Source organism: Filicampus tigris, chromosome 20 (genome assembly GCF_054856515.1).
Source record: "Filicampus tigris isolate MCC_2025a chromosome 20, RoL_Ftig_1.0, whole genome shotgun sequence".
Taxonomy (NCBI): Eukaryota; Metazoa; Chordata; class Actinopteri; order Syngnathiformes; family Syngnathidae; genus Filicampus; species Filicampus tigris.
This window is the reverse complement of record NC_141236.1, coordinates 7,277,646-7,298,683: the sequence shown is the minus strand read 5'-3', so window position 1 is coordinate 7,298,683 and position 21,038 is coordinate 7,277,646. Positions and strand designations below refer to the sequence as shown.

General features: G+C 43.2%; 1 protein-coding gene across 2 annotated transcripts in view; it reads left to right on the top strand.

The window, feature by feature from the left end:
• Nucleotides 1–21,038, top strand: part of fut8b (fucosyltransferase 8b (alpha (1,6) fucosyltransferase)) — an 85,128-nt gene that overhangs the window by 57,166 nt on the left and 6,924 nt on the right. For both annotated transcript variants that reach the window (XM_086019628.1, XM_086019629.1), the window contains exons 5-7: nucleotides 3,869–3,983; nucleotides 10,861–11,098; nucleotides 17,727–17,973. In XM_086019628.1, coding sequence (XP_085875754.1) covers nucleotides 3,869–3,983; nucleotides 10,861–11,098; nucleotides 17,727–17,973 — 600 coding nt within the window. The remainder of the gene's footprint in view (nucleotides 1–3,868; nucleotides 3,984–10,860; nucleotides 11,099–17,726; nucleotides 17,974–21,038) is intronic.

Below are 21,038 nucleotides of genomic sequence, written 5' to 3'. Positions count from 1 at the left end.
GCTGTAAAGAACACTCAGGGTTTCCTTCAATGTACATGAAGTAGCACCTCAACATACAATAAAGCGACGCTATTTGTGGGGGGTGGGGGGGGTGACTAAGCCATGCCAGGCACAGTGGAAAATACTCCCCTTGAAATGTTTTGCCTAAAGTTTAAACTAAATGTACAAAAATGTATGATACCCAATTGATTAAATGTAAAACTCCGGCGTAGTATATTTCATGTTTTGGTGTAGCTTTAATGGGGTGTGGCCTATTTAGTGACGTCAATAGCCTCGACTCAACGTTTATGTGAGTGTGAGCTTCTTCTCCATGCTCCTTGTGAGGGTTTTCATTTTGTATTTGACTTTCACTGTCGCGTTCAGTAAAAAGCAGAAAGTGCATCGGCTTCCGTCACACTCCTTTTTTTTTTTTTTTTCTCACTCCACTCAGCGGCGGCCTCAAAGCATAGTATCCATCAAGGGACGCCTCGAAATCCGAAGAATTCGTAGGTCGGGCACTCATAAGTCAAGGCACCGCTGTATTGCTGTTTTTTTTTTTTTTTAATTTATTTTACCCAACATATTGCACATCATTTGTCAATACTTTTTGCAAACTTAAGTGCTTGCTTTGGATCGTTAATGTTTCCATTGTCAATAATTTGAGGCTTTAGTTTGTCTAACCGCCACAGTCATTCGCAGCCTAATGAATGGTACAAGACACACTGCGGTCCAATAATTGGTCACCAGAAAATAGTGGCATTGATGTGACACCAAGAATGGCATGTGCAGAACACAAAAGGCACATTTTTCCAAACAGAGCTTTTCTTGTAATAAACCACCACGTGCCAAGAAGAAAGAACCGCATTGATCTCCACTGTTGTTCTTTGTGTACTGTCATGTTTTTGTCGAATTCACTGGCACGTCTTGTCCCATATGGCCACAAACCCTGTAGTGTGAAAAAGCCAGATTTGTTCGATGAGATCTAAACTGCCCCATACTGTTGATGTAAACATACAGTTAATCACTGTTAGTGCTTTGTGTTCACAATTGATGGACCCCTGCGATTCTATTTTTGTGAATACTGTCATTGCCAAAGATAATATACTGTGTAACATAATTCCAAAGAGTGATTGGAATTTTTTGTTAATATTCTAAACCATAGATATAGCACAAACTACGATTGCAAAACACTCTTTAATATCATTTAAAATGCTTATTAAGATATTCTAATACTGCTGTGCCCTTAAAAAGAACTAATTCCAGGTAACATCCAATCATGGCTCGGCTTTAGAAAACGGGTGATTGGTCGTTACCTGAGCCCGGACCAACTGTGATGTCATTTTCAGTCGACAGCGAGTGACAAAATGGCCGCCCCCAGAGCTGGACGGGTGGATTTCACGCATATTCCACAAATGCAATATTAATCAGAATGTCGTCTTTAGACGTGTGGCGGCGCATGGAACATATTATCGTAAAGAAAAATATTTGGGTTGACTTCCCTTTAAGCTTCAGTCAGTTGAACTCGGGTGCATATGCATGAAGCATACTCAGCTCCTCATGTGTGTAAATGTTGGCCCTGTGCTGTTATCAACGTCATTCAATTGATTCTTGATAGTCACCTTTCGCAGCCAGCAAGGTTTGCTTTGGCTTCTCGCATTGGATCCCTGATGGCTCCCTTGTGCGCACCCCCTGGAAGGAAAATTGACATCCATTCACGGTCCATGCGTCCAAATTCTAATTGGGACAATGAGTAATGCTGAAGTCACGGTTGTAGAGGCAATATCCACTCTGCGCCAGTGTTAAAATAGGACATTTTGCTGCTTTGTGTGCGCACGCGTCTTTGGGTGAGCTACCAAATATCTGAATAAGACCTCTCATACACACAGGATTTGACTGATTTGGGTCAAAGAAGTGAGTAATAAATTAAGCTTGCATAAGTGTGTGTTTGAGAGAGTGCGCGCGATGTGTTTGCCTTTCGCCCGTAGCGGAATACATCAGAGCTTGGCGCTTTCGGGCAAAGTGGCGAAGAGGATGGCCCACGATATTTGGCAGCGCGTGACATCCACACACATTTTCTGTCATAGGATTCATCCCAGAAAGAGGTGAACAACCGTGACAATGCGTTGTCACTCAGCGAGATGCAGATAAAACATTTTGAGCCTTTGTAATATAATCTTCGCAGCCTTCCATCATCATAATATACTTTTAGGTATGTTCGGTGCCCTGCGGAGGATAGCAATAAACCCGTGCTCCTCCGTCTACCTGCTGGGGTTCAAAAAGGGGAATAATAAATCTGCAAGCTTATTTCATGTTGATTTAATCTGTGTGCTGTTTGGCAACTTCTGCATCTCTGCCCCGGTTTGAAATCAGGAGAGATGAAAAAGGGCCAGGAAGAAGATCAAAGACGGCTCCGTTTGCATCTTGGGCAAATTCCAGGATCATAAAGACGAAGTAACGCAGCTGTATGTGCAAGCAGGGGCTACTAACACCCGGTACCTTGATTTACGTGTTGAATTGCTTCCGTGACCACGCTTGTAACTCACATCACTTGTATCTGAAATCAATTTCCCCTCATTGGAATGATTTGAAATGCCATTCATCCGTTCCAGTCCCCGAAAAAAAACACCACACGCAATCCCCAACTCAAAGCAAAAAAAAAAATCTGCCGGGCGACAGCTCGCATAGTGAAAAATAAAAACATTTTTCGGCCATCGGGGTGGTTTTAAAATGCAAGAGTGTTTTGAGTAAGGACTGCAGGTTGTCGCGACGCATCAAAATTGGAGTTCTTCCTGCTACAAAGTTGAACCTAATAAAAAAGCTGCTTTTACACAGCACGTATTGTTTGCCTACATAGTAATTGGATATTCCTCCTACAAAATTGTCAACTGAGCTGATAGTCCAAGGTGATTCATCGCACACAGCAAGCCGCCGGTTATTTCAGGGATGGTGTCAGACTTTACCTTGCATCAGAGTATAAATATAACATCAGGTAAAATGCCATCTGAAGCATCATTAAACAATATACCTGTCTGTCTTCCAGGAATCACCCTTCCCGCCTCCCCACTTGAAAGTACAGTGACTGCACACAATGTCAAAAGTAATATTTAATAGGAAATATGACAGAGTAATACAATTCAGTGAAACTTTTTCAATAATTGATTATTATTTCTTGCGGAATACTGTATGCGAATGTACTGCGCTTGAGACCGAGCTCCGCTCATCTTCTCAGCACGGCGGTAATATTAGTCGCTATTCCCAGAGGTTAAAGAATGTATGCTTGAGAGTATAATAATAGTGTCTACATGTGTTGCTGCACTGTTTGTGTTTCAATATCAATTGCTTAAAAGGTGACTAACAACACCGTTGCATGGATGCTAATTGTTAGCCCATGTGCCTATGGTGTTTCCCATTGTATGCTAGCGGAGGTCATGTTTTTGTTTTTTCTTTTTGTTTTTTTTACGTTCAATGTGTCTTGTTTTGTTTTAGCTTCTTTTTTTGAAGAATATTTATGAATGTTTTGTGCCAGGCTTTTGCTTGTTGTTGTTGTCGAGTTGAGTCGGCCGATAGACGGCTCACATCCGGAAAACGCGTAAATCGGGTCACGTGTACTTTAAGGCACCACTCTATTAGTGTGGGTACTGTATTGGTGCTCATACAATATATACAACTTTTACTTTTTGTTCTTTTTTTTCATGATCTGGTAACACTTCAATGCAGCAAAGCATTGGCAAGAACGAATTGCCAGTTACGCTGCCAACTAGTGAAATGACTTTTGCTTGGGGGAAGAAAAAAAAAGCACAGTTTTACATTAGCATCTTGAATTAGGAATTGCAGGTAGTATTGGGAAAACCGGTTCCTTGCAGAGACTAACCACTTATTGTGCTTGCAGGTCCATCATGACAGACCTGTACTACCTCAGCCAAGCAGATGGAGTGGGCGAGTGGAGGATGAAGGAGGCCAAAGACCTGTCGGATCTGGTCCAGAACAGAATCACCTACTTGCAGGTACTTGGAGACTCTCGCCCCCTCTCTTTCTCTTTTTTATTTTTCTCTCTCTCTTGCTCTCTGTCATACACGCTCACTCGCAACGTGTCAAAGTCAACCACGACAGAAACGTTATATCCGGGGGGGGGGAAGACCCATGCAAATGTTTCTCTTTTGCATATACTTGGCAAAGCCCTTATGCATTTTTCTCGCCATCTTTCACACCTGCTTGTCTCATTTGCACCATCCGTAACTGTCGCCATCGCTTTCCTACAAGGAGCAGGTGAGAGGCGTGATAACGCACTGTCTCGGCACTCCAATTCCTGACTGGTCGGGTGCTTGTTGCTTGTCAGCGCTTTATGAAAACACGCACCCAAAAGGCACAAAAATAGAAGCACGCGAGAAATACACTAAATGACAACTCAGCACGCGGAAATACCTTGAATAAATATCGAATGTGTCTACTCGTGTAGACCTTTCTTTATTGGCCCATGGGGTGCGAATGATTGTGACAGCATGTATAGTGAGTCCTTGGTTTACAATGGGAGTTCTGTTCCTAAAACATAACGTAACGTCCTGCATCTGAACGTAAGCCGTTAAGTCATAACCCCAGTAAATATTTTCATGAAAAACACTCGCAGGCCATAAATACAAAATATCAAATGATAAACAGGAAGCACAGCTGCAGCCGAGTGTGCCATCTCGTGCCGTAAAACGTCATCCCCCGCTGCTGCGCCAGCTAAGTCAATGGGCAACGTTCATAACCTCAAAATCTTTTAACTACAGTAAACATTGACATGAAAACACTTCTATGGCAGCAATATCAACTTTCAAATGGAAAACAGTAAGTGCGGTGCTTTCCTGCGCCTTGTGATGACAACTTCATGGGCCACTGCACAAATTAGTTCATTGCGCACCGTCTGTAACTTCTGAATGTCACAATTACAGTAAATATTTGTATGGTAAACACTTCTAGGCCATAAATATGAAATGTCCATCTGTCCATCTATTAAAACCATAAAGTAGGGTGCCGCCTTTGCGTGACAATGTGTTCTTATGCCATGCAACAGACAGGTGGGCCAGGGCATTTATGCATGCAAAAGAAATATAATGATGAAAAAAAAAAAAATGTTTGTAAAATATTTATTTGCAATTTATTTATAAAATATTTTCATTTTATTTTTTTATTCCAAAATTATAATGAATGAACTTATTTGACTTCAGATAAAGATAAAGGCGAGATGTGATACGCCGATATGTACGTAAGTATACGTATCGCCTTGAGATGAATAAGCAGTAGTCATGGCAACCAGAACTCGGCGTCCTTATGCCACAACAAACAGTTACAGCACCAAAAGACGCGATAAGGCGCGTTCGGAAATGCACTCGGTGCTTGAACTGTTTCCTCGTACTGCTTGACGCACTGAGCTCCTTCACTCCTTTTTTGGAGCGCTCTGAATAAATGAACGGCAGATTTCAAAGAAAGAAATTATTTATTTCTTCTTCATGACACATTTTTTTTGACTAGTCCAACTTATACCACGGAGCGACATAAATAGATATTGGACTACGGTATTGGACTATATGTTTAATTTACTATGTTTTTGCTCGTGTTTAATTTGACTATGATAAATCCATTAACCAACTATCTTATGAGATAACCGAATAAAATAAGTAAATGAAACTATATACATTTTACTCAACCAATTTGGGGATGAAAAGGCTCATTCAATTCAACCGATTTCACGGGACTCGTGGAACTGTCCTGTAAATGCTTGGTGGGCTGGATTAGAGTAAAGATCTGGCTGCCTTTAGAGTAGTTTTCTAAAAAAAATAATTCCTCGGCCTCGCCGATGTATCCATCACACTTCTAGCTCACCGCACGCATGCTCAGTGGCACGCGGAGGCTCACCCCCAGTCGGCACGCTCCCGTTCCTCCGCGGTGGCGCCGCTGTGTTTCGGGTGCCACGCTGCGCCCTGCAGCATTAATGAGCCGGCGTGTTTGATGAAGAGGACCTAGTCAGCCTGGCTGGGCGGAGACAGGCCCACTAACAGCTGCTGTCACCGCTGCTGAGGGATCACACCGCTCCACCAGCTGCCATTACTAATTTATCACACACAAACACAGACACGGCTATGCACAGATGGGTTTACGCACACACACACACACACACACGCGCGCGCGCACACACACACACCTGTGCAAGCCTTTTTCCGCCTTTGCACAGAGATACCTCGTGCGTGTCTCTTGTTTTCACTGACACACACACACTAACCTACACGCGCACACTCGCACGCAGCCTTCTGTCTGCGCCACCCGCAGTATTCTCTCCCCTCATTCCTGATTTAACTAATTCCATGTCTGTCTGCTCCATCTGTCCACTCATACAGTGAACATGGCAGCTCCTTTAGAGAGTCTTCTGTCAGACGAGGTTTTTTGCCACTTTTGCATTTTGACGTGCAGCACAGGTCGCATCTGCCTGGAAAGCTTTAAGTGGAAGCTGCAAGATGACGTGCGTAATTCATACTACTTGTCCAAAGTGTGTGGCAATATACAGCGTCCGGGAGAGGCCAGCACCACTTGGCACCAATTGTGCGCCGAAATGACCCAAACGCAAGGAAATGCAGAGTTGAAAGGAGTTTTGTCCTTTGTTTTGTCAGACATTGCAAAACTGCATTGCTGATTAGGCGACGTCGCAATCTTTTTTGTTTCTGGCATTTCAAAAGTGTTCACGTGAATGGAAGCGTCATCTCTCATTTTGCCTACACCTCCCCCTGCCACAATAACCGCAATCATGGCTACTCAAAGCAGTGTTTTTTGCACCTGCCTTTCATATACGAAATTTAAAGATGCAAAGTCCTTCTCAGGTTTTATAAATGACCTTATGTGTGCCCGGTTTGTCGATGGACTTCCGCATCTGTTTGCGTGAGCAATGAAGCGTGTGCCTGTTTTTGCACATGCAAACCTTTATCAAATCCGGCCCAGAGTGACTTTGCAAAGTGACGGGCACTGAAGGCGACAACTAACGTTGGGCGAAATATATTTGCACATTATGAAGCATTAATCCCCTCCATCTGTTCAACTGGGTTAAGAATCTGTCCCAGCTTTGTACCATTGCCATGCGAGCTGTATACACGTCTCTTTTGATGTACATTACATGTGCATTAGCAGGCCAATAGCAAAGAAAAATAAAAAGGCTGCCAAATAAAAACCAGCAGGGAGCTTTGGTTGGAGTCCAATATCATGAAAGTGTGTTGGTTTTATTGTCAAACAAAGCAGAATGAGTGCATCCTAGAACTGTATTTGGACCAGGTTTTGAGTTTACAGCCAAACGTCCGGTTTAAGACACCGTGGCAAGTGAAGGTTGAAGTCATTTGAAGTCTGAGTTTTTACAAGAGCGAGCGCGTTAATTTAAGTCTGCAACTTTTTTATAGGCCACCACAACTAATAAAGTTTGCGAGTGTCAAACTAAATGCTGCTGCTGATCCGAGCGGCGTACTCTATTCTAGCCGGCGTGTATATAAGATGGGCGATATCATTTACTGGCGCGCCACAACCTTGACGTAGTGCATATGACAAATTAAAAATGGATGATTGTTCAATATTGTTTTACATTTTTGCTGAGAACGTGTCATGGCTGGTGCTTTACAATGTAATTTTCGATATACACCACTGTTTTTTTTTTTACTTGACCTACCTTATTCAGACCTTCGGTGGTGCTCAGCCTACAGATTGTCTGTTACATTTTTTTTGTTCAATGTAATAACACAATTTAAATATTATTGCAAAAGACAAATGAAATGAATTTCTTTGTTCTAAAACGAGGAACATAAAAGGTTAATTATCCTTTTTAATTGTTATTTTCATTCAGCTGTTTGCTTCGTGCTTTTGTTTTCCCTAGTACTACTTCCTCCCACATTACAGTAACATGCATATTCTGTTTATTGTAGACTCTAAATTACCCGTCGGTGTGATAGTGAGCTCTGATCCAGCTCACCCTCAGTATAGAGAAGACATGAATGGAGTTGCTTGGTAGTACAGAAAAACAGCCGTTTTTTTGGAGGCTGGGGGGGGGGGGTGAATGTCATTATCTTTGTCTTACCCCCTCTTTGTCTTATCTTATACTGTCACTTAAAGTATTTTTTTTTTCCTCTGTACTATGTACAGGCTTAAAAAAAAGTGTCTTCATACTTTATATGTAGGTGTATACACATGTGTATATACACATGGTTACTGCGTATATTTACCTTGGTTTTTGATTCTGAATGTTTCCTGTTAATGTGATACAATAACGGCTACATTATGCCGCCGTCTCTGTGTGACCTATATCTTTGCTGCTGTAACGATGAAAATGGCCCCACTGTGGGATCAAAATAAAAGGCCTTCTTATTCTTATTCTTATTCTTATGGTGTAATGTGTCAAATAAATGAATACAAATGTACTAATTTTATCGGATGATTGAATTTAATCGGTTGGGCCCTAATAAGAATGTGATAATTAATAAAATAAGAGTTTTAGTTTATGACTGCAGTTTACCGTTTCTTAAACTGGAATGTGAGTACGTCAACATGAATGCAATTCAGAAACACTGATCTGCTAACTTTGCTGGTTTGTGTAATGTCAGCTCTATTGCCTTCGCATCTGTGTTGAGCGAATCAATCAATAACTGAACTATTCGGACCGATCCCATTTTTTTTTTTCCGCATTCATTGATAAAGCTTGCGTAGTAAATTACCCGCACATGTCAGTTTGACTCCAAGTATGAAAAACCTTTTCTATTCACTTTACAATCCAAATGACTCAATGGTTTCACATATTCAGCTCCTTTCAACCATTTCCTGCCCCGACAACATCAAGTGGTTTACACAGTCACTCACTGTGCCGCTTCCTCTGTTTCAGCACACCGTTAAAACGGCGTTCACGCAGGACGCCTGCGTCAACGTGGCAGCTGTTATTCTTTAACCACAAGCTTTCGCATCCCTCGTACCAAGGATACGCCGCCGGTGTGAACGTTCCGCAGCACGTGCGAATGTCACGCGCATTCCGCGGCTCGCTCGCCAAGGTCAGTCGAGTATGAAAGATGAAACAAAAGCTTCGCGGAAGCTCCTCGCGGGGGCTCCGACTGTACGTTATTGGTATGCAAGTCCCTCGCACTTTGAATTAATGCATCGCCGCGTGATTAAAAAGTCAACGGCGCACACAAAGAAAGGGAGTTTGACTTCACGGGGCCTCCCATTTTTTCCCGTCGCCTCCGACTCGACTTTCACCCTCCTCCCACGCCACCTCTTCCTCACCGGCGACTAAATGCGAGTGGAATACTGCGAACTCTTCCGCAGCTGCAGCAACTTTAATGAGGAAAACACTCCCATCAGCCATGTAATTGCTGTTTAGGAAGCCGGTTGGCACAGGGATTGCCGAGTCGCTCAGTATCAACAACCTCGCGACTCTGCTACAAAACAGCCTGTGTCACTCTGCCAGGTTGCTTTTTATCTTTTTCCCTGCGCTGCTTTCTGTATATGGTTGTTTCTTTTCCCTAGTGTCACTTGGTATTCTACGCGCAGCGCTTTTTATCATAGGGAAGCTAATTCATGAGATGGCAAGGAAAAGTACGTTTGAGTAAGGCAAGGGAAACTAACTGGAGCTCGGAAGATCGAGCACATAACACCAATTCGGGCCCGACTTCACTGGCTCCCAGTGCATTTCAGGGTTCAATTTAAGATTCTCCTATTTGTCTTTAAATCATGAAATGGCCTGGCCCCGGCGTGCCTCTCCGAGCTCCTCCACTCCTACGCACCTTCCCGCAGTCTGCGGACCAGGCGCTGCTCGGGGTGGCCGAGGACCAATCGGAGCCTCAGAGGGGATCGAGCCTTTTCTGTCGCTGGTCCTTCCCTGTGGAATGACCTCCCATTGGTCGTTAGGTCTGTCCATTTTTAAAAGCCGGTTGAAGACTCGTTTCTTTTCTCTGGCTTTTGATCAGACCTGAATTTTTCGGCTCTTTTCCGGTGTCAATTCTATATCGTGTTTTATGTCAATTTATTGACTATTTATTTATATTTTATATATTTATGTCTATATTTATTAGTACATGTACCACAGCCTTTTATTGTTTTTGTTTTATGTATTGTATTGTAAAGTGCTTTGTTTACAGCCCTAGCCTGTTATGAAATGCGCTATATGAATAAAATTGTATTGTAACACCAATCCATGAAAATGTATCCTCCCAAAGCATCCAATGGCTGAATTGAATAAGCTTTGGATGTTCCGCCATAATAAATTAGAAATGAAAACGGGAAGAAATGTCTTTTTTTATTTACAAACTAAAAATATTTTTTGTTTGCCCCGTTGCCAACTTTGACACCTTTCAAGCACACAGTTGAACTGCATTGCCGGGGGTCTATTTTCAGCCACCAAGTAATATGAGCTCGCAAGTATTTATGGAAGCAGACCTGTGTGTGTTAATTGGCAGAGAAAAAAAAAACACTATGCCCTTGTCCATTTTAATAATGGAAAATGTCACCAAGTGGAGCAGCGAGGCTCGTTGGTGCTGCTAATGATGTTTTTTTTTTTTTTTCATAGTTTCAGCAGCAACAGAGATCAATGACACAGAGGGAAAATATGTAATTTTCTTTTGCTGTCCAGTGAAAATAATAAATCAGAGTAATTTGATTTACTCTTTAGGCAATAAAGTGTAGGGTAGGATTATCAGAGAAAGGTGGAAGCACAAGAAGCAGAACGAGGTTAGGAAGAAGGTCGTGTAATGTGAAATAAAAGTAACAAAGCAAACACGAACAGTTGTCGTGTGTTATTAAAATTCAGGGACCAGCTCTTGGGGTGAACTGAGATGAAGGTCAAGCAATAAATTGTCTTGAAAATATTGTCTTTTTTTTTTTTTCTAGAACCCGCCAGACTGCAGTAAAGCTAGGAAGCTGGTGTGCAACATTAATAAGGGTTGTGGTTACGGCTGCCAGCTCCATCACGTCGTCTACTGCTTCATGATCGCCTACGGCACCCAGCGGACGCTCATCCTGGAGTCCCACAACTGGCGCTATGCCCCTAGTGGCTGGGAGAGTGTCTTCCTTCCTGTCAGTAACAGCTGCACCGACCGCTCTGGTGCCACCACTGGACACTGGTCAGGTATGTCCAAACACTAAAAAAAAAAAAAAATTAACAATATACACACCTCAAGAAATGACATTTTTATCATCTAATGAAATATATATATTTTTTTCCATTTGGCAAAATAAGCAAGCTCAATGTATTCTTAGCTAATTAATCGTAATTCCCCTATATCATGTAAAGAACTATTGGGTGTCGATGCACATTTAAGTTTGTGTCTGAGTAGTCAAATTATATTTATATATATATATATATATATATATATATATATATATGTATGTATGTATGTATGTATGTATGTATGTATGTATGTATGTATGTATGTATGTATGTATGTATGTATGTATGTATGTATGTATGTATGTATGTATGTATGTATGTATATGTGTATATGTATGTATATATGTATGTATGTATATATGTATGTATATATGTATATGTGTATATGTATGTATGTATATATGTATATATGTATGTATATATGTATATGTGTATATGTATATATATGTATATGTATATATATATGTATGTGTATGTATGTATATATGTATGTGTATGTATGTATATGTATATATATATATGTATGTATATGTGTATATATGTATATGTATGTATATGTATATATATGTGTATGTATATGTATATATATGTGTATGTATATATATGTATATATATATATGTGAATATGTACATGTATATATGTATATTTATGTATATGTACATGTATATGTATGTATATGTATGTATATGTACGTATATATGTATGTGTATTTGTATGTATATATGTATATATATAAGCGCACACATTTTGAGGTCCCAACAAACATGAGCCTGAGCGTCCCTCAGCGCAGAGTGCGTTCAATCTGAAACGTTACACCGTATTTTCCCGCTAAATTGAGAGTCTACTCGACTTTGTGCTGCTGCAGCTAAAAACAAAACGGTGTATGAAGGCTCTGGCTAAGCAGAACGATGCAATTCCTGTAAAAGCACTTTGGCAGCTAATGTATTAGCAGGAGGCTGATGCTCAAAGCTTTCCTTGCCAAAAAATCCTGTGACTTGAGAGTCCAATAAAGGCGTGCGCACAACTTTTATGTTGTGAAAAAGGTTTGTCGGTCCACTGTGAACCGAGGCTACTTCTCAAGAATGATGCACAGGTTAAGTCTGTACAAGACGGAATGTTTTTCTCGGTAGAGTGGCCAAAGGTTAGAACATTGTTACATTAGAGCCTTGTCCTGTGCTTCTCCAACACTTAGCAGCAAAAGAAAATGTATCAAATTTGAATGGGATTCCCCCTTTACCCTTTATTGCTACTGCACTCACAGCTAAGGTGCCCTTCATCATCCCACCCCCTCTATGCTGAAAAGCCGCCCACTTCTGCAGTGGGTCACTAATGGTGTGTGCGTGCGTGTGTGTGTGTGTGTGTGATGGCTGTGTTCACTTTCCCAGAGAAACGCAAACACAGCCTTTTAAAACGTCTCGTGCAGTCAATCGAACTTATGAAGAACTTTGATAGCAGGATTAACTTACCTGAGTGAGGCCCGGCGGGTCGCTTGGCTTGTTAAACCCGTTCGGTCCACCAATAGCAAGGTTAAGTGGAGTTTGTATTCTAGCGAACTTACTCTAAGGCTGCATTTTGCACGGCTACCCAGTGAAACAATTCGGATTGCTTTGCTCCCATGTGGCGCATTTCTATATTATGCAAACTGATATTGGCCATGACAGAGTATAGAAAAAACAACACGTGGAATCAGATATGACATATCAGATGTGGGTGAACGTCCGATATGTCAGACATGTGGCTGCAGTGAAACAGACAGATAACAATCTACCCTGTCAGTGTGATCCTAACGTCATTGAAAATGATTGATGGCATACAGTGCCTGTACTGTACATACAGAAATCCTGCGGTTAAAAGAAATGGTAAAGCCAAATCTACAGTCAATGTGTAGCCCTTTCGATTTTGTATATTAAAGGTGGATCGAACATAAAATACTGCGCTTGGCTGACGACCGCACCGGGGGGGCACACACCATCCTCTTGCCCAAAGTCAGCTGGGATAGGCTCCAGTTCACTGCCAGCAGGCCACCAGTCTATTTAAATGTGACGTGGTTAATTTATGGATTTTTACTAATGAGCCTCACGCCGCCAATACATTCACCGAGGGTCTTGTCACATCTGACCAATGAAATCGCCAAACACGTCGCAGTGGACCAATGAAACTGTCCAAGGTCGCGCTCATAGTGAATCTTTGCATCAGACATGATGCCTTCCGATTAGAATGAAACCATATGACCAGAAGGAATGAAAATGCTGGGCGCCGCTACTCTAATCGGGACGACCGTTGGTACAGCCGCGTGACGCGGATATCGACGTAAACGTCATGTGATTAATAAAGATGGAGTTCATTTGTCTCTTTAGCACAGTAGTTGTGATTGTTTTAAAACATTAAATCAACAGCTTGATAAAAAAGCTACAAGCAGTTTTAGATAAGTTGAACTGTCGCAGATGACCTCTAGCGGGATGCTCACATTTTCAAGCGCGTAAAAAACGATGTCACTACGATTTTACATCAAGACGCACATTCTCGTGGCTCGACACACCGCCGGTTCAGAAATAGTCACCGATGTTTTTTATTTTTTACCTTGCATTTGTTTTTCAATATTTTTTCTCAATTGAAAAAATAAATTAAAATTGGGATACTCCATTTTCCCTCGTTATTCATGGAAAACGTACAATTTTATGCGGAATTTCGCTATTCAAAGTCCAGTTATCCGCACTGTCCGTTGTACATGCGCAAGTACAGTTCATTCAAAAAGTTCCCTGAATACTTTTTATGGACTAAATGTAGCTCGTTACTACCTACCTCAAAACATGTTAATACGCCGCTGCACAAACTACTTCATTGTGTTAGTAACCTCGAAACCTCGTATGTCGTAAACTAAGGACTCCCGGTGGTCTTTTAATTACATTTTATCTGACGTTACAAAATCCTTGTTTCATTCCAGGAGTATGTTTAGTATATCCACCGCACAAATCCATTTTTAGCATTGACCTGAATGAGTACTAAAGTGAATGTTGTGAATGTTGTTTAAGCCTCCCTGTGGGGATCCAGACCAAAAAACAGGCAGTGCTGGTAGAATAAAGTACAAGAGGCTGCAGTTTTATGGGAGGATTGACACGTGCTGCTGTCAACACACAGCTTGTGTTTACCCCCTCAACCCCCCGCCCCCCCACAAAAAAAAACAATAGGGTTGCACAGATCAAGTGCGAGTTGTCTGCCTACAGGCAAACAAACACTTTAAGAGAATCCCTCCTTCTTAAACTGGCGTTGACGCCTCTGTGGGATTTAAAGTGCTGGTGATGCCCGACGAATATGAAATGGGCGGTTCGGGAAGAATATATATATATATTATATTTATATATTTATATTTATATATATTTATATATATATATATATATATATATATATATTTTTTTTTTTTAATATAACAACTGTCGTTGTCAGACTTGATCATTTGTACACACAAATGGAATAGCTCTGACAAAAGATCAATGCGTTGATAAAATAGGTGACACAACCGTTGCACATGTAGCAGAATCATTTATTAGTATTGAGTTCCAAATCGAAGACGTTGATATGATTACTTGATAGTCTTACAGTTGAAGGAAAAAAAAAAAAAAAAGGTGTTTGCATCTGCGAAAGTGACAAATGTGAAGCGTTTGCAAAAGATAAATGAATCGGAGGGTTTTACTATCAGGCCGTGGCTGCCTCTCGCTCTCCTCCCCTATCACATTCTCTCTCGTCGCCGCCTTGTTCTCGCGCTCGCATCCTTACAGCTCTTCATTTTCCTCCCAGCGCCTCATTTGACTCGTGCTCTCCTGGGCTCTTCCTTCTTATCTGCTTGCTCTCGGGGTGCCTTGCCTCTCTTACGCCGCCGCCTTTCATACGTCCTTTTCGACTATCTGCTCTCTCTTTCTCCGCAATCTGTCTCCACAGCCTCCTATAGATCCATATACGCCATCTGGCTGCCCCCGAGCCAACGGCTTATTCGCTGCATTCTTATGCGGCTTGGGGTTTTTCCAAGCAGGTTGTCTCGGCCACCGCAGGGAACTAGTGACACATTGGCCTTGCTAATGTAGGCCTGTTGCTACCTGACTAGTCCCGATTGTCATGTCTGTTGCGGTAACAGTAGGCAAGTGCCATCCTTGCAGCATGGGGCCCCACAACGAGGCCGGAGGCTTAAATATGCAAAATGCGTTGTTAGTCTTCCCTTTGAAACGCGGGTCCTTATTCTCTCCGTGTCTCGTCTTATGCACTATACTTAGCAATTCTTTGTATCGTAGCGGCAGGAAACAGATTTGATGGGGAAAAAGCCCGGTTGAATTTTATTCACGACCCACCTTCTTTAAATAGCTTTATATTGTTAGCCCACTTCTGTTAAGAGTTTCCCTTAGGATGCGAGGCATTTATAGGAAGAGGCTATGCTTTGTATATGCATCGGTATTTTCGTCAGGAAAACATATAGCTTCGGGTCGTCGGAATCAAAGATAGGGAAAAAGTCATTATGGGACCTGCTTGTTTCTTCCTGCACATGGGAAATATAAAACATAAAAAGATGGGATTAAAGTAGAAATAACACGCAGTTCACTAGCCTGCAGGGTGACAACGTCTACGGGAAGAGTTGGGCCTTGGAAATTTGCTTTTATTTTCATAGGCAGACTAATTAGTAGATAGAAGAGGGAACTGTGATGGAATTGTGAGTTCTTTAGAAGTAGGAGTTGTATAGTTATTAGTACCGCAGTGAAGTCGTGGTTAGCATGCTGGCCTCGCAGTTCAGAGGTCGGGAGTTCCATTTTTTTTTTTTTTCCAGTTACTGCCTCCCTCGAGAAGTCATTTCATTCTAAAAGTCATGTGCAAAGATGTTAAACGTGGCACCAGTTTAATGACGTCCTTTCTTATTTTCGGCCATGTTACACTTGGGGGGGGGGGTCCTCGCTTTACAATGGCGTTCCGTTCCTAGACCAGAAATGTACCTAAACCTGCCCAGGCCACAAATATCAAAAAAATCAAATGAAAATCAGAAAGTACGGCGCAATGGAGTTCTCTGGAGGTTGATCTTAAACACTATGATGATATAATTGGGCTGTCTACGCATCAATTGATTTGCCTTTTTGGGACCGTTACAAAATTGTTGATTGTGGATCAAACAACGTACTCCTTGGATCCGACCGACCCATTAACCGAATGTGGAAAGTTCTTGTTCTACTTGGGAATGTTTAGCCGATGAGGGGCATTGCGTAATTAGCCGAAGATGGCTTATTCCTTGGAGGATATGACTTGAGTTCATTTGCAAAGCGACTGGAGAGGCATCATGTTTGTTGTTCGGCGTTACTCTTGTCTCTTTGGATTCAGCTCCTGAAATATGTATGAGGCCTTCTAGGTGAAAGCTTTTGGATCTAATTGAGTGGCTGTGGGTGGAAGATCAGTCCATTTGTGCCAGGTCTTGAAGCTATGTTCATCCCTCTGTACGTGCCCCATGCCGGCATTGTTATATAAGCCAAGTAATCGCTTGGCAAAAAGCAAACGTGCCTTTTCTGGTCAGTACAGTATACGTGTGTGTGTGTGTGTGTGTGTGCGCGCGCACGTGTGTGTGTACCAAGGCCCTTGTTCCGTCTGAAGAAAATTAGAAGTCAAGCTACTTTTTAACACCGCATAATGCTTCTTGAAATATGTCGTCACCACGTGATTCAGCATCGCGACACCCAAATTGAGGCTCGCCTTTAAATCTGCCCTTGTCCCGAAACGTGTTTTTATGGGACCCATCGTGTTCGAGGCAGATTTTACACACTCGTTTGCCGTTTATTTAGGAAGTGCGCAGATGTTGTTTATAGCCGTATTAGTACTCGTCTCTGGTGCTCCGCCGCCCTCGATCCTGATTATCTAGCAAAGGTGGGGTCCTCGCGCACAGGCGCGCCTTTTCTGAAGGTTTTGTAACAGAAAGAAAGTGAAGGGTTGTCTTCCAGGCATATCCCCGCTGGTAAAATGAGACGATCAGGGCTGCGTGTTTGCAGCTTGTTATTTTCATTTGCTCCCAACGGTTGTTCCTGCTGCGCCACCCGTTTTTCCCTTTTGCACGCATGCCCATGCTGTCTTCAATGAGTGTTTGTGCACGTGCGTCCACTTAAATGTACATGAGCGTACATGGCCGGACAGTTGGCCTCGATGTGTATGTAGGGAGTTCTGCCAGTGCTCCGAGGTTTTCGCTACCCAGAGAGGTGACCTTTATAATCAGTCCGGCTCAACCCTTCGCCCGCGGCTCCTGCCGATCTCGACTCAGCCTGCAGGCGCCGATGGCCAAGCGCCGCCGCCCCTTTGGAAGCAGACCGCCGCCACCCACCCCCATCCCCGTCACAGCCTAAGTATCTTCGATTCGAAGGAACTTGCCTTTGCCCTGCAGGGACAGCACTGGGGGAAAGTGCAGAGCCGCCATTGGCCTCGGTTGAACACTCAGCCGCGAACGGCGGGCCCGGCAATACTTAATGCGTTTTCAATTTTTCAAATCGTTTCTGTCGAGATGAACACTTGTGCACCTTAAATTCTATCATGCTTTTTGTGACACGTATTCACAATGCGTGGTCTTTGCAGGGGAGGCCCACGATAAGGATGTCCAGGTTGTGGAGTTGCCTATAGTGGACAGTCTTCACCCTCGCCCCCCCTACCTGCCTTTGGCCATTCCCGAGGACCTGGCGCCGCGTCTGCACCGCCTGCACGGTGACCCCTCCGTCTGGTGGGTGTCCCAGTTTGTCAAGTATCTGGTGCGGCCCCAGGCTTGGCTTGAGAAGGAGATCCAGCAGACCACCGCTAAACTGGGCTTTAAACACCCCATCATTGGGTAAGAGCGATCAGCCGTCATTTTTTATTTTTTTTTTGTCACTGAGCATTTCCGTGAGGTGTTTACGCTGCTTCTATTGGCCGCTTCCTATCAGTGTTTCAAAGCAAACAGAAGGCTCGGTAATTAGCAAATAAACGCGTAGCTTCCAGCCATGGTGGAGCCTACGCCGGGGTTAATGTTGGGTTAATACAATAGTTTGAAACGGAACCGAAAAGGGTGCATTGTGCATTTTATTCTTTATCTTCTCCAGTCTTTGTCAATTGGAGAATTAGACGGTTCCCTTCTTTGAACGTTAGCGATACCTGCTGCTAAAAGACCTCAACCAACAATGAACGTTTCCGCCATATAAATATTTTCGATTTTCAAAACCGGCACTGTGACTCATGGCCCACTAAAAGGTATTAAACGCCTAATTGAGTTACATATACTGTTGTCCGTTTCGAGTTAATCTCACATAAACCACCCTCGTTTTAATGGGCTGCTAATGAAAGGTAACGCCCTGACTACATTTTCTCTTTAGTGAGCAGACATGTTCTGTATAGAACTCTTCCAATAACTCCAAAGTATATTTATGACAAGTTTAGTGTTGCTTTTCTTTGACGGCAGCTCTCGGATCTCATCCAGTATGTGCACTATATGTAGGTAGGCTTTTTACTCTGAGTTGTGTTCATAAGTGGAGTATGTTTATGGACATAATTTCTGGACACAGATGAAGTGTAGGTGGTGCTAACTAATGTGTTCCTGGCTGGTGGCCCAACATCAAAATGTTCCCCAAAGTGTTTGCTAGAATGGTACATGACTTTTTGCGAGGCTGCCGTTTTGAGACTCAGCGCTTGCAAATTGTTTTTTAGTCAGAGAAGTACGGATTGTGCACTTTGGGTTGGGTCTAAAGTCCTTCCTGAATTTGTAATGCGGTTGCTGGAGAGAGAGCTAATTAGGGATGGCATTCAAATGGGACCAGGCCACACAGATTTTTATTGATTATCAATGTCTGTAAGTTTTATTTTGAAAATCAGGCACATCTGCCAGTGTGCAAATCTCAATCACTCGTTACGGCGGGAAACGTAAGACCGGCAAACCGGCAAACGTTAGGGGGAAAAAACAAATGTGTTCGGAGAGTTTCGGCGAGTGAGAAAGTATCCGAAAACTTCCAAGTACGAGGTCACCGTTGCCTTGGAGAGCGTGAGGAGCTCAGAAATCCTGGAAGGACCCAGCGTGCTCCCCCACATCAAGAAGTGTAGCTCCTTCGGGTGCCTTGTGAACATCTGCCTTCTTGGCAAAGTGTTCTGGACCTGTCCAACCGGGATGAGACCTCAGACGGAACTAGGCGACGGGGGAAAGGGATCGCGTGTCACAGCTGACCCTCGACTGAACATAAGGAGGTGGCCGAGGGACGCGGAATCTCGGGCATCTCAATTTAGACTGCTGCCACCTGGACTCGGACTATAAGAGATAATAAATGGACGGATGTGTGTTTCTTGACTCGTTGCACGGCAGCCGCGTGCCCAACTCGGGGAACATTTGCATTTTGCCCGCGAGGCCCTTCCCTTTATGCTGCGCTTCCTGCATCAGCTCTTATTGTAAGCCACTCACTTAGCCAGATGGGAGATTTATCATTCAACACCCATGCGCGCGACGATGGAGCGCGGAGCAGGCAGTCGCGAGAAAGCGTCGGATGAGGAACTGACTTTCAGCTCCTGTGCTGAGATGGACCAAACTTTTCACGAGCTCCCACCAGTCTCCCGACTTCTGGCGACGGGAAAAGTTGAAAGTCAACACTGAGACTGTGAAGCCAATCCCGCCTGAAACTCACGTTTGTATATTCTTGGCAAACGATACATATATATATATATATATATATATATGGATGGATGGATGGGTGTGATTTTTGCCGCAAGCGATCCTCACCCATCGCGCTCACTTCAGCCTCCCGCTCGGCTCATTTCGCTCTGGCTCTTGCAACGTTGCGACTGCCTCCGCCTCCTTTCATGAGCAGAGCAGCTGCCGCCTCTTTTGAGCGCTCCTTGACTCTCCTCCCTTTTATCTCCGCTTTCTTTTCTACTTTCCGACTGATTCCTGATCGCGACTCGCGTTTCATTTGTTCTTGCCGCCAAGACTTCTCCGGTTTTCCACGCCGCTCTCACCTCTCCGCCGCGTTCCCCCTCGGCACACATCTGTATTCAAGGGCCTCTCGCTCTCGCCGAGTTCTCCGCACATCTCTTGTTACGCTTCTTTGTGTCTCCCATGCCGCCCCTACTCCATGTACACGCACGCACGCACGCATGTTCTCCCTCTCAATCGCTGAGAAAATGTTTGATCGCTTCTTCCCTCTCACATCCACCCAATGAGCTAATGTTGCAGCAAAGTGCCTGGAAGCTTCTGTCAGCATTTGTGGGGGCGGGGACGAATAAAGGTTGGGCTGTGGGGAAGTTTGTGAAGTGTGGAAAAGACCCGTAAGTGTGAAGAGCAGGTGAAAGTTGAGAGGGCTGGTGGTTTAGCCTCTAAAATAAAGCGCCATGTTGGACCTAAGACACTTGACAATCGACCACAATCCATTAAATCTTCCTCGCCCGCACCTTTCATTTTTCACGTCGGTTGGGTGTGGATAAGGGCCGGCGTTTTCTCTGGAGAATTTGTTAGGAACCACGCCAGAAATTTAAGCACCACGTCGCGCTTGAAATGGTGTTTTCCGGTAGGGCTACTCGATTATGAAAAAAATATTAATCCCGATTATTTTGGTAATTGAAATCACGATTATGGAAACGATCATTTATTTTTGGGTAGAAAACAAGAAAATGTTTAAACGTAAACGCTTTTACGATTATGCCAATTTTGTCATCGCGGAGTGGAATAATCGTAAATTGTAATTCAATTTCGACTGAGCGGCGTAGTAACAAAGTCCGCAAAATCATTTGGTTTCACACAAATATTTTTTAGACAAACATAAAAGAACGATATGCAAGATAATAAATAAGATGATCCTCTCTTGATCCCTGGAGGGGAAACTCGAGTAACGCAGCCGATTGTTAAAAACAGTCATTAAAACAACACAGCTAATTGGTATG